Source organism: Mytilus galloprovincialis, chromosome 5 (assembly GCF_965363235.1).
Source record: "Mytilus galloprovincialis chromosome 5, xbMytGall1.hap1.1, whole genome shotgun sequence".
In the NCBI taxonomy this organism is placed as follows: domain Eukaryota; kingdom Metazoa; phylum Mollusca; class Bivalvia; order Mytilida; family Mytilidae; genus Mytilus; species Mytilus galloprovincialis.
This window is the reverse complement of record NC_134842.1, coordinates 1306646-1319575: the sequence shown is the minus strand read 5'-3', so window position 1 is coordinate 1319575 and position 12930 is coordinate 1306646. Positions and strand designations below refer to the sequence as shown.

General features: G+C 35.1%; 1 protein-coding gene across 7 annotated transcripts in view; it reads right to left on the bottom strand.

Annotated features, from left to right (window-relative positions):
* The window catches only part of LOC143074936 (uncharacterized), a 50233-nt gene that overhangs the window by 22978 nt on the left and 14325 nt on the right, over positions 1 to 12930 (bottom strand). For all 7 annotated transcript variants that reach the window (XR_012978189.1, XM_076250135.1, XM_076250129.1 and 4 more), the window contains exons 6-12: positions 12614 to 12747; positions 12021 to 12109; positions 4435 to 4629; positions 3739 to 3902; positions 3231 to 3359; positions 1762 to 1811; positions 672 to 868 (exon numbers count right to left, since the gene is read on the bottom strand). Coding sequence is in view for 6 of the 7 variants with exons in the window: in XM_076250135.1 (XP_076106250.1) it covers positions 672 to 868; positions 1762 to 1811; positions 3231 to 3359; positions 3739 to 3902; positions 4435 to 4629; positions 12021 to 12109; positions 12614 to 12747 (958 nt within the window). In the remaining variant the exon portion in view is untranslated. The remainder of the gene's footprint in view (positions 1 to 671; positions 869 to 1761; positions 1812 to 3230; positions 3360 to 3738; positions 3903 to 4434; positions 4630 to 12020; positions 12110 to 12613; positions 12748 to 12930) is intronic.

Sequence of the window (12930 nt, the reverse complement as noted above, 5' to 3'; positions counted from 1 at the left end):
TGGTTTTTGGTGCTAATAAAATCTGCATGGACACCACTGAAAAAAATATTTACTAATTTAATTCAGAAAGTTAAATTATATATAATGACTTACTGTCAAAACTTATCAAAGTTGTAGTAATTTTATCTTATTTGTAAATATTGAATATGTTTTCTGGAAGATTGTTACCAAATATTATTGTTTGATATGACTTTTTCTTGTTCTAAAATTTTAGATTGGTGTACATTGAATTATATCAATTATATTATTGTTTTTTGACTGAATTAGTACTTGTATGTTATGAGCTATTAGTTATGGTGTGTTATTCCTGGTCTCAGATACTTATGTAGGTGTGGTTGTTTGACTGAATTAGTACTTGTATGTTATGAGCTATTAGTTATGGTGTGTAATTCCTGGTCTCAGATACTTATGTAGGTGTGGTTGTTTGACTGAATTAGTACTTGTATGTTATGAGCTATTAGTTATGGTGTGTTATTCCTGGTCTCAGATACTTATGTAGGTGTTGTTTTTTGACTGAATTAGTACTTGTATGTTATGAGCTATTAGTTATGGTGTGTAATTCCTGGTCTCAGATACTTATGTAGGTGTTTTTTAAAAGTCTGTTGAACTACAAACCAAAGAATGTTCAATATTTGTTCAGAGTTATTAGTCTAGGGGTAATTATAACGTACTCATGTGTTTCTGGCTTTGATTCCTCCTTAGACTGTGGGGGATCTACAGTGGTAGCTGGGACAACTATAGGATGTGCACCAGAAGTGGTAAGAACAGGTGGGGGTGGCGACTTCGTCTTTTCTTCTAATTCTTCTTTCTGTTCCGTCTTTTCAACTTTTTCAGGACTTTTCTTTGTTTCTTTAGAGTCCTCAGATAACTAAATAAAATAAACTTTCTTGTAGATACATTTTTTAATTATCACAATAAAAAGCACAAGAATGCACGAAGAATGAATTTATGTTTGATATCTCTAAGATAAAGTTATACAATGAAGTCAAATTCATATGAACTACAACAGCACAACATGCAAAGCTTACAATTATTAAATACACCAAATATAGTCAACATGAAGATTTTAATGTTTGGGAAAACAGACAAAAGACCCAAAATATAAGTGTTTACTTAAACCCCTGCCAAACCTATTTTTTTCACCAATTAAAACTGGGAACATTTAATTTTCAACAATATTGTCCTTTTGGTCAACCAATAGTTTTATGTCAAACACATGTACAGTCAACAAGTTTTGTGTGAAACAGGGTTAATTTCAAATTTCAATGACAAAAACATCTTAAAAAATGGCTAACTGAAAATTTGATTGTCCACCATTTTAAAACTTGTCCAAACTATTGCTGATATTAACCTATAATAACAGTTTTATACAAATCTGGCAAGAATTGTGCCTGTGAAAGTGCTAACCAGGCCATTTTCCATAAATTTAATATTTCCAAGGGACATAACTCTTTATAAAGAAGTCAGTCGTAATCCATTTTAGATCTTATCCGAGAAATTGCATATATCAACCAATATATAGATAGAATAAGTCTTATAAAAATCTGGTGAGAATTGTACATCTCAGAGCCCTGACAAGGGGAGGATGCCCGGTATTTTCATATCCTTGCAACGCTTTGCGCGGGGACAAAAAAAAATTGGACCCATGAATTTCAATTTATCACAAATTGAGCAAAAAAGTTCCATTTTCAAAATCTATCAAGATTCATTAGCACTGATTGGCAACTAAAGTTTAAGTAATTAATCTGTTTGTTAACTTACCTTAAAATTAACACTAAAATCTTTTAAGTCTTGTATTAAGGCATGTTGTGCTGAAAGAAAATAAATTCAAATATTAAGCTTAAAATAGAATCTGTACAAAGAGTCATCAGAGCTGTCAATGAAGAATAAATATCATGAATACCTACTCTAAAAAGGTGTGGAATTCAATAGACAAAACCATTGGATGTAAAGATTTTCTTATCAATTTTAGATATTGGTGTGGTGTAAATTGTCAGGATTGTGGAGTTTGTCTTTCAATTTTAGACATTGGTGTGGTGTAAATTGTCAGGATTACCTACCCTTGGGTGTAGAGATTTTCTTAACAATTTTAGACATTGGTGTGGTGTAACTTGTCAGGATTGTGGACTTTTTCTTTCAATTTTAGACATTGGTGTGGTGTAAATTGTCAGGATTACCTACCCTTGGGTGTAGAGATTTTCTTAACAATTTTAGACATTGGTGTGGTGTAAATTGTCAGGATTGTAGTTTTTCTTATCAATTTTAGACATTGGTGTGGTGTAAATTTTCAGGATTACCTACCCTTTGGTGTAGAGTTTTCTTATCAATTTTAGACATTGACGTGGTGTAAATTGTCAGGATTACCTACCCTTGGTGTGGAGTTTTTCTTGTCATTTTAGACACCAGTGAAGTGTTAGAATTACCTACCCTTTGGTGTGGAGTTTTTATGCCCCACCAACGATAGTAGAGGGGCATTATGTTTTCTGGTCTGTGCCTCCGTCCGTCCAAGCGTCTGTTCGCTTCAGGTTAAAGTTTTTGGTCAAGGTAGTTTTTGATGAAGTTGAAGTCCAATCGACTTGAAACTTAGTGCACACGTTCCCCAAAATATGATCTTTCTAATTTTAATGCCAAATTATAGTTTTGACCCCTATTTCATGGTTCACTGAACATAGAAAATGATAGTGCGAAGTTCAGGTTAAAGTTTTTGGTCAAGGTAGTTTTTGAAGAATTTAAAGTTACATCAACTTGAAACTTAGTACACATGTTCCCTATGATATGATCTTTCTAATTTTAATTCCAAATTAAAGTTTTGACCCCAATTTCACGGTCAACTGAACATAGAAATGGGAGTGGGGCATCCGTGTACTATGGACACATTCTTGTTCTTATCAATTTTAGACATTGGTGAGGTGTCAGGATTATCTACTCTTGGATGTGGAGTTTTTCTTATCAATTCTAGACAATGGTGAGGTGTGAGGATTACCTACCCTTTGGTGTGGAGTTTTCTTGTCAATTTTAGACATTGGTGAGGTGTCAGGATTACCTACCCATTGGTGTGGAGTTTTTCTTATCAATTTTAGACAATGGTGAGGTTTGAGGATTACCTACCCTTTGGTGAGGAGTTTTTCTTGTCAATTTTAGACATTGGTGAGGTGTCAGGATTACCTACCCTTTGGTGTGGAGTTTTTCTTATCAATTGTAGACACCGATGAGGTGTGAGGATTACCTACCCTTTGGTGTGGAGTTTTTCTTATCAATTTTAGACACCGGTGAGGTGTGAATGGACTCTGTATGACCAGCAGAGTCAGGAACTGGACTAGTATTATCTTTTTCTTCAAACTTTACTTCTTCTCTTACATCTGAAATTTTAATAAATCTATTATGAGAGGTGAATCAGCAAGTTATACATACCCTATTTCCTGAGACCAAGGGGAATTGAATTAAAACAATATGTTTGTATTTAATAAACTGTTGATGCATGGATATGTCTCGGGTGTTGGAAGCAAATCAATAAAAAAAAAGTCAATCTGATAGTCAGCAACATTGCTATTTAATTCAAGCTTGCTTAACCATGATCTAGAGGTCATTGCCTCCAAATGGTGGACAAACTGAGATGTAGTGGTAGTAATGCAACTTTATATATATAATTATTGTCCATCATAAATAGTACCAAACTTTCTAAACTTCTCTTCTTTTTCATAGATTTTAAGTTTTGGAAATCATCGGACTATGACTTACCACCATTACCATTAACTTTATAATCCTCCCTAGAATGTTGAGCAGCCAGCCGTGGTGCTGTTGGTTGTGGTGGTGGTTGATGTACTGGTAGTCGGTTAGGAGGTGCACCATGACGTGAGTTTCTCTGTTGATTGTACTGATTTCTCTTTCCTGGAGGAACATATCTTGGAGGAAAAAGAAGACATTTTTAGAATAAATTTAAGGTAGATTGAATGTGTACTGACAACTTTGATTGTAAAATAGCAGTACACAGCCTGTCTAGTTCTTCATGTTATTTGCTTCAGGCTGCAAGTATTCATATAGATAGGCAACTGTGTGTGAGACTTTTACATAAATATAGAAAAATAAGCAATTTATATCCTTTTTAGACCTATATTTAATTCATTTTGGATACATCCTCTGATTGGCTGAAACTTTTTGTCTATTAGCTTATAGACATTATTTAATCATGTGACTGTGACTTCATCAATGTTTTTTCATGATTATTCTTTAAAATTTCTTCTTAGAAAAAATAAGTCATTCCTAAAATGAAAAAAAAACAAAACATAAAAAATATTCCTACTCTTATATTGAATTTTTATAAAGGAATGTTACAGAAATTTTCATTATTTCCTTGTAGCAATAAAACAAGTTCAGTTACACCATTCTTTCTTTTTCTTTTCATATTCCCTAATAACACTGACTTAATCAACTTACTTCCCAGGGTTAGGAGCGGCATTGTCAGGACGAACCACTGCACTAAATTTAGATTCTTCATTCTCCCCTTCCCCATTGTTTTCTAGATCTGTTCTCTGGCGATATCCATCACTCTTCTCTATTTCTTGAGCTAACAGAGCTGCTCTTTCTTCTTTCTCTCTATATTCTTTTGTGTCACGTTTTTCTAAAGGCACCCTATTAAAGTAAACAAATAACAAAAACTTAACATGTCAACAATAAAACCTAAAGGCACCCTAAGTAAACAAATAACAAAAACTTAACATGTCAACAATAAAACCTGAAGGCACCCTAAGTAAACAAATAACAAAAACTTAACCACAAACATGTCAACAATAAAACCTAAAGGCACCCTAAGTAAACAAATAACAAAAACTTAACATGTCAACAATAAAACCTAAAGGCACCCTAAGTAAACAAATAACAAAAACTTAACCACAAACATGTCAACAATAAAACTCTTATAAACTCTTCAGTATTCTTGACTTTCAAAGATAAGTTAGAACAGTACCATCCAAAGTGCAGCAGATCATACTCTTTGATCACAAAATAGGATCTATTGAATGTTGTTTACAATCCAGAGAAATGGTAAAAGGACAATAAAATCAATGGTTAAAACGAGTGTAATAATTTGTTGTTATAGATAATTTGCTAATCCAATGTATCACAATAATCCTCAAAGTTAATGAACCTGTAAACAGTCAGTCAGCATTTCAATTTAATAAAGTTATCATATGATATATAATCAGAATTTGTAACTTTTACCATAGTTTCCTTATTAAAACATAATCTACTGAAAGACGAAAACTTAACTGAATTCATAAAGAAACATTGTTTATCTTGAAATCAGACACGTTTCTGTCCTGTTTTGATTTAAAACTTTAACATCTTGAAATCATTTCTATATATATATTGAAAACTAATCTGTATTGGTGGTGTACTAAAGTGTATTGTTGAAGAGATTAATCTGTATTGGTGGTGTACTAAAGTGTATTGTTGTAGAGATTAATCTGTATTGGTGGTGTATTAAAGTGTATTGTAGAGATTAATCTGTATTGGTGGTGTACTAAAGTGTATTGTTGTAGAGATTAATCTGTATTGGTGGTGTACTAAAGTGTATTGTTGTAGAGATTAATCTGTATTGGTGGTGTACTAAAGTGTATTGTTGTAGAGATTAATCTGTATTGGTGGTGTACTAAAGTGTATTGTTGTAGAGATTAATCTGTATTGGTGGTGTACTAAAGTGTATTGTTGAAGAGATTAATCTGTATTTGTGGTGTACTAAAGTGTATTGTTGTAGAGATTAATCTGTATTGGTGGTGTACTATAGTGTATTGTTGTAGAGATTAATCTGTATTGGTGGTGTACTAAAGTGTATTGTTGTAGAGATTAATCTATATTGGTGGTGTACTAAAGTGTATTGTTGTAGAGATTAATCTGTATTGGTGGTGTACTAAAGTGTATTGTAGAGATTAATCTATATTAGTGGTGTACTAAAGTGTATTGTTGTAGAGATTAATCTGTATTGGTGGTGTACTATAGTGTATTGTTGTAGAGATTAATCTATATTGGTGGTGTACTAAAGTGTATTGTTGTAGAGATTAATCTGTATTGGTGGTGAACTAAAGTCTATTGTTGTAGAAATTAATCTATATTAGTGGTGTACTAAAGTGTATTGTTGTAGAGATTAACCTGTATTGGTGGTGTAGTAAAGTGTATTGTTGTAGAGATTAATCTGTATTGGTGGTGTACTAAAGTGTATTGTTGTAGAGATTAATCTGTATTGGTGGTGTACTAAAGTATATTGTTGTAGAGATTAATCTGTATTGGTGGTGTACTAAAGTATATTGTTGTAGAGATTAATCTGTATTGGTGGTGTACTAAAGTGTATTGTTGTAGAGATTAATCTGTATTGGTGGTGTACTAAAGTGTATTGTTGTAGAGATTAATCTGTATTGGTGGTGTACTAAAGTGTATTGTTGTAGAGATTAATCTGTATTGGTGGTGTACTAAAGTGTATTGTTGTAGAGATTAATCTGTATTGGTGGTGTACTAAAGTGTATTGTTGTAGAGATTAATCTGTATTGGTGGTGTACTAAAGTGTATTGTTGTAGAGATTAACCTGTATTGGTGGTGTAGTAAAGTGTATTGTTGTAGAGATTAATCTGTATTGGTGGTGTACTAAAGTATATTGTTGTAGAGATTAATCTGTATTGGTGGTGTACTAAAGTGTATTGTTGTAGAGATTAATCTGTATTGGTGGTGTACTAAAGTGTATTGTTGTAGAGATTAATCTGTATTGGTGGTGTACTAAAGTGTATTGTTGTAGAGATTAATCTGTATTGGTGGTGTACTAAAGTGTATTGTTGTAGAGATTAATCTGTATTGGTGGTGTACTATAGTGTATTGTTGTAGAGATTAATCTGTATTGGTGGTGTACTAAAGTGTATTGTTGTAGAGATTAATCTGTATTGGTGGTGTACTAAAGTGTATTGTTGTAGAGATTAATCTGTATTGGTGGTGTACTATAGTGTATTGTTGTAGAGATAAATCTGTATTGGTGGTGTACTAAAGTGTATTGTAGAGATTAATCTATATTAGTGGTGTACTAAAGTGTATTGTTGTAGAGATTAATCTGTATTGGTGGTGTACTAAAGTGTATTGTAGAGATTAATCTATATTAGTGGTGTACTAAAGTGTATTGTTGTAGAGATTAATCTGTATTGGTGGTGTACTAAAGTGTATTGTTGTAGAGATTAATCTGTATTGGTGGTGTACTATAGTGTATTGTTGTAGAGATTAATCTATATTGGTGGTGTACTAAAGTGTATTGTTGTAGAGATTAATCTATATTGATGGTGAACTAAAGTCTATTGTAGAAATTAATCTATATTAGTGGTGTACTAAAGTGTATTGTTGTAGAGATTAATCTGTATTGGTGGTGTACTAAAGTGTATTGTTGTAGAGATTAATCTGTATTGGTGGTGTACTATAGTGTATTGTTGTAGAGATTAATCTGTATTGGTGGTGTACTAACTGTATTGTTGTAGAGATTAATCTGTATTGGTGGTGTACTAAAGTGTATTGTTGTAGAGATTAATCTGTATTGGTGGTGTACTAAAGTGTATTGTTGTAGAGATTAATCTGTATTGGTGGTGTACTAAAGTGTATTGTTGTAGAGATTAATCTGTATTGGTGGTGTACTCACTGTATTGTTGTAGAGATTAATCTGTATTGGTGGTGTACTAAAGTGTATTGTTGTAGAGATTAATCTGTATTGGTGGTGTACTAAAGTGTATTGTTGTAGAGATTAATCTGTATTGGTGGTGTACTATAGTGTATTGTTGTAGAGATTAATCTGTATTGGTGGTGTACTAACTGTATTGTTGTAGAGATTAATCTGTATTGGTGGTGTACTAAAGTGTATTGTTGTAGAGATTAATCTGTATTGGTGGTGTACTAAAGTGTATTGTTGTAGAGATTAATCTGTATTGGTGGTGTACTAAAGTGTATTGTTGTAGAGATTAATCTGTATTGGTGGTGTACTAAAGTGTATTGTTGTAGAGATTAATCTGTATTGGTGGTGTACTAAAGTGTATTGTTGTAGAGATCAATCTGTATTGGTGGTGTACTAAAGTGTATTGTTGTAGAGATTAATCTGTATTTGTGGTGTACTAAAGTGTATTGTAGAGATTAATCTGTATTGGTGGTGAACTTAAGTCTATTGTTGTAGAGATTAATCTGTATTGGTGGTGTACTAAAGTGTATTGTTGTAGAGATTAATCTGTATTGGTGGTGTACTAAAGTCTATTGTTGTAGAGATTAATCTATATTAGTGGTGTACTAAAGTGTATTGTAGAGATTAATCTATATTAGTGGTGTACTAAAGTGTATTGTTGTAGAGATTAATCTGTATTGGTGGTGTACTAAAGTGTATTGTTGTAGAGATTAATCTGTATTGGTGGTGTACTAAAGTGTATTGTTGTAGAGATTAATCTGTATTGGGGGTGTACTATAGTGTATTGTTGTAGAGATTAATCTGTATTGGTGGTGTACTAAAGTGTATTGTTGTAGAGATTAATCTGTATTGGTGGTGTACTAAAGTCTATTGTTGTAGAGATTAATCTGTATTGGTGGTGTACTAAAGTGTATTGTTGTAGAGATTAATCTGTATTGGTGGTGTACTAAAGTGTATTGTTGTAGAGATTAATCTGTATTGGTGGTGTACTATAGTGTATTGTTGTAGAGATTAATCTGTATTGGTGGTGTACTATAGTGTATTGTTGTAGAGATTAATCTGTATTGGTGGTGAACTAAAGTCTATTGTTGTAGAGATGAATCTGTATTGGTGGTGTACTAAAGTGTATTGTTTTAGAGATTAATCTGCGTTGATTTAAAATTGAACTGTCGAGGGATTTCTAATATGTATTGTGTTTAGTATCAACAAATGTTGGTTTATCTGCCTTTATCTTAACAGTAAGGAGTCTGTTGTTCAGTGGTTGTTGTTTGTTCGTGTGGTTTAAAAGTGTTGCTCGTATATAGATTATATAGATTTTCATGTGTGGATTGATTAACACTAGTCTGGGCCCTGTATAGTGTGACCCAAGGCTCTGGGTTATAGTGTGATCCAAGGCTCTGGGTTATAGTGTGATCCAAGGCTCTGGGTTATAGTGTGATCCCAAGGCTCTGGGTTATAGTGTGACCCAAGGCTCTGGGTTATAGTGTGATCCAAGGGTCTGGGTTAAAGACTGTAACCTGTAATTGTTGCCCTGTATAGTGTGATCCAAGGGTCTGGGTTAAAGACTGTAACCTGTAATTGTTGCCCTGTATAGTGTGATCCAAGGCTCTGGGTTAAAGACTGTAACCTGTAATTGTTGCCCTGTATAGTGTGACCCAAGGCTCTGGGTTAAAGACTGTAACCTGTAATTGTTGCCCTGTATAGTGTGATCAAAGGCTCTGGGTTAAAGACTGTAATCTGTAATTGTTGCCCTGTATAGTGTGATCAAAGGCTCTGGGTTAAAGACTGTAACCTGTAATTGTTGCCCTGTATAGTGTGATCAAAGGCTCTGGGTTGAAGACTGTAACCTGTAATTGTTGCCCTGTATAGTGTGACCCAAGGCTCTGGGTTAAAGACTGTAACCTGTAATTGTTGCCCTGTATAGTGTGACCCAAGGCTCTGGGTTAAAGACTGTAACCTGTAATTGTTGCCCTGTATAGTGTGACCCAAGGCTCTGGGTTAAAGACTGTAACCTGTAATTGTTGCCCTGTATAGTGTGATCCAAGGCTCTGGGTTATAGTGTGACCCCAAGGCTCTGGGTTATAGTGTGACCCAAGGCTCTGGGTTATAGTGTGATCCAAGGGTCTGGGTTAAAGACTGTAACCTGTAATTGTTGCCCTGTATAGTGTGACCCAAGGCTCTGGGTTAAAGACTGTAACCTGTAATTGTTGCCCTGTATAGTGTGACCCAAGGCTCTGGGTTATAGTGTGACCCCAAGGCTCTGGGTTATAGTGTGACCCAAGGCTCTGGGTTATAGTGTGATCCAAGGGTCTGGGTTAAAGACTGTAACCTGTAATTGTTGCCCTGTATAGTGTGACCCAAGGCTCTGGGTTAAAGACTGTAACCTGTAATTGTTGCCATGTATAGTGTGACCCAAGGCTCTGGGTTAAAGACTATAACCTGTCATTGTTGCCATGTATAGTGTGATCCAAGGCTCTGGGTTAAAGACTGTAACCTGTAATTGTTGCCCTGTATAGTGTGATCAAAGGCTCTGGGTTAAAGACTGTAACCTGTAATTGTTGCCCTGTATAGTGTGACCCAAGGCTCTGGGTTAAAGACTGTAACCTGTAATTGTTGCCATGTATAGTGTGATCCAAGGCTCTGGGTTAAAGACTGTAACCTGTAATTGTTGCCATGTATAGTGTGATCCAAGGCTCTGGGTTAAAGACTGTAACCTGTATTTGTTGCCCTGTATAGTGTGATCAAAGGCTCTGGGTTAAAGACTGTAATCTGTAATTGTTGCCATGTATAGTGTGATCCAAGGCTCTGGGTTAAAGACTGTAATCTGTAATTGTTGCCATGTATAGTGTGATCCAAGGCTCTGGGTTAAAGACTGTAACCTGTAATTGTTGCCCTGTATAGTGTGACCCAAGGCTCTGGGTTAAAGACTGTAACCTGTAATTGTTACCCTGTATAGTGTGATCAAAGGCTCTGGGTTAAAGACTGTAACCTGTAATTGTTGCCCTGTATAGTGTGACCCAAGGCTCTGGGTTAAAGACTGTAATCTGTAATTGTTGCCCTGTATAGTGTGATCAAAGGCTCTGGGTTAAAGACTGTAACCTGTAATTGTTGCCCTGTATAGTGTGACCCAAGGCTCTGGGTTATAGTGTGACCCCAAGGCTCTGGGTTATAGTGTGACCCAAGGCTCTGGGTTAAAGACTGTAATCTGTAATTGTTGCCCTGTATAGTGTGATCAAAGGCTCTGGGTTAAAGACTGTAACCTGTAATTGTTGCCCTGTATAGTGTGACCCAAGGCTCTGGGTTAAAGACTGTAACCTGTAATTGTTGCCCTGTATAGTGTGACCCAAGGCTCTGGGTTAAAGACTATAACCTGTCATTGTTGCCCTGTATAGTGTGACCCAAGGCTCTGGGTTAAAGACTATAACCTGTCATTGTTGCCCTGTATAGTGTGACCCAAGGCTCTGGGTTAAAGACTGTAACCTGTAATTGTTGCCCTGTATAGTGTGACCCAAGGCTCTGGGTTAAAGACTGTAACCTGTAATTGTTGCCCTGTATAGTGTGACCCAAGGCTCTGGGTTAAAGACTATAACCTGTCATTGTTGCCCTGTATAGTGTGACCCAAGGCTCTGGGTTAAAGACTGTAACCTGTCATTGTTGCCCTGTATAGTGTGACCCAAGGCTCTGGGTTAAAGACTGTAACCTGTAATTGTTGCCATGTATAGTGTGACCCAAGGCTCTGGGTTAAAGACTATAACCTGTCATTGTTGCCCTGTATAGTGTGGTCCAAGGCTCTGGGTTAAAGACTGTAACCTGTCATTGTTGCCATGTATAGTGTGACCCAAGGCTCTGGGTTAAAGACTGTAACCTGTAATTGTTGCCCTGTATAGTGTGACCCAAGGCTCTGGGTTAAAGACTGTAACCTGTAATTGTTGCCCTATATAGTGTGACCCAAGGCTCTGGGTTAAAGACTATAACCTGTCATTGTTGCCCTGTATAGTGTGACCCAAGGCTCTGGGTTAAAGACTGTAACCTGTAATTGTTGCCCTGTATAGTGTGACCCAAGGCTCTGGGTTAAAGACTGTAACCTGTAATTGTTGCCATGTATAGTGTGACCCAAGGCTCTGGGTTAAAGACTATAACCTGTCATTGTTGCCCTGTATAGTGTGACCCAAGGCTCTGGGTTAAAGAATGTAACCTGTAATTGTTAAACTTTTTAAACATTGTGACTTGGATGAAGTTGTTTCATTGACACTCATACCACATGTTTTTATTTATGTTTGTATCATGGAATATTAACGTGTATTTGTGCAAAGAATCAGGTAATACTAACGTGTATTGGTGTAAAGAATCATCATATGTAGATTTAACATTAAACTGTCTTTCATTTGTTGAAAACATGTCATCGGCATCCCATCCATTCTGAAATTAAATAAAATAAAATATGTTCAAAATATTGTTTTCACATTATCTAGTATCATCAGCATCATTAAAGGTTTTTTTTTGTATCAAGTATTTACAGTTATTCCATTACATGAATTATTAAATAATGTAAAATTTAAATGACAAAAAACTTTATAAATTTTTAAGTAGTGGCTTAACCATGAAAATGATGTTGTGGAAAATGACATATGACAGATTGAAGCTTAAAAAATTAACACATCTGAATACAATGTATAAAATACCCAGGTCTTCTACCCGTGAAATATAATATATACAAATAGTTTATTTTTAAACTATGAAGTTGTGGTAACGGAAACTTGAAACTTCCATGGATAAATAAACTGGAAGTTTCAAGTTTCCGTGACCACAACTTCATAGTTTAAAACTTATACTTGGTTTAGAAGAAACAGTCCCCACACTACCATGACTACTGTAGACAAACCAATAAAGAGAACAAATACTTAGAATATAAAGGTTACTCACTGATGCTCCTCCCCCATCATGTAGACCCCCTCCCCCTTGAGTTTCTGATTCCTCCGGCTCCCAAGGAGTCAGTTCACGAAGTTCTTTGTCAGCAACTCCATTCTGTTTTGTTATTGCAGTGTCAGTAAATGTATCTGAAACAAGAAAACTTTTTTTTAGAATACACTTCTTTATCATTTTATCACAGCTGTGGAATTGTCATAAACATTAGATCGCTGAAAAAAAGACTATTAAACACCTTCACTGTGGCCATGGTGGCATTATATATATTGTAATAGATATTTATTGACTGCAAACAGAAATCACTAGCCATGGTG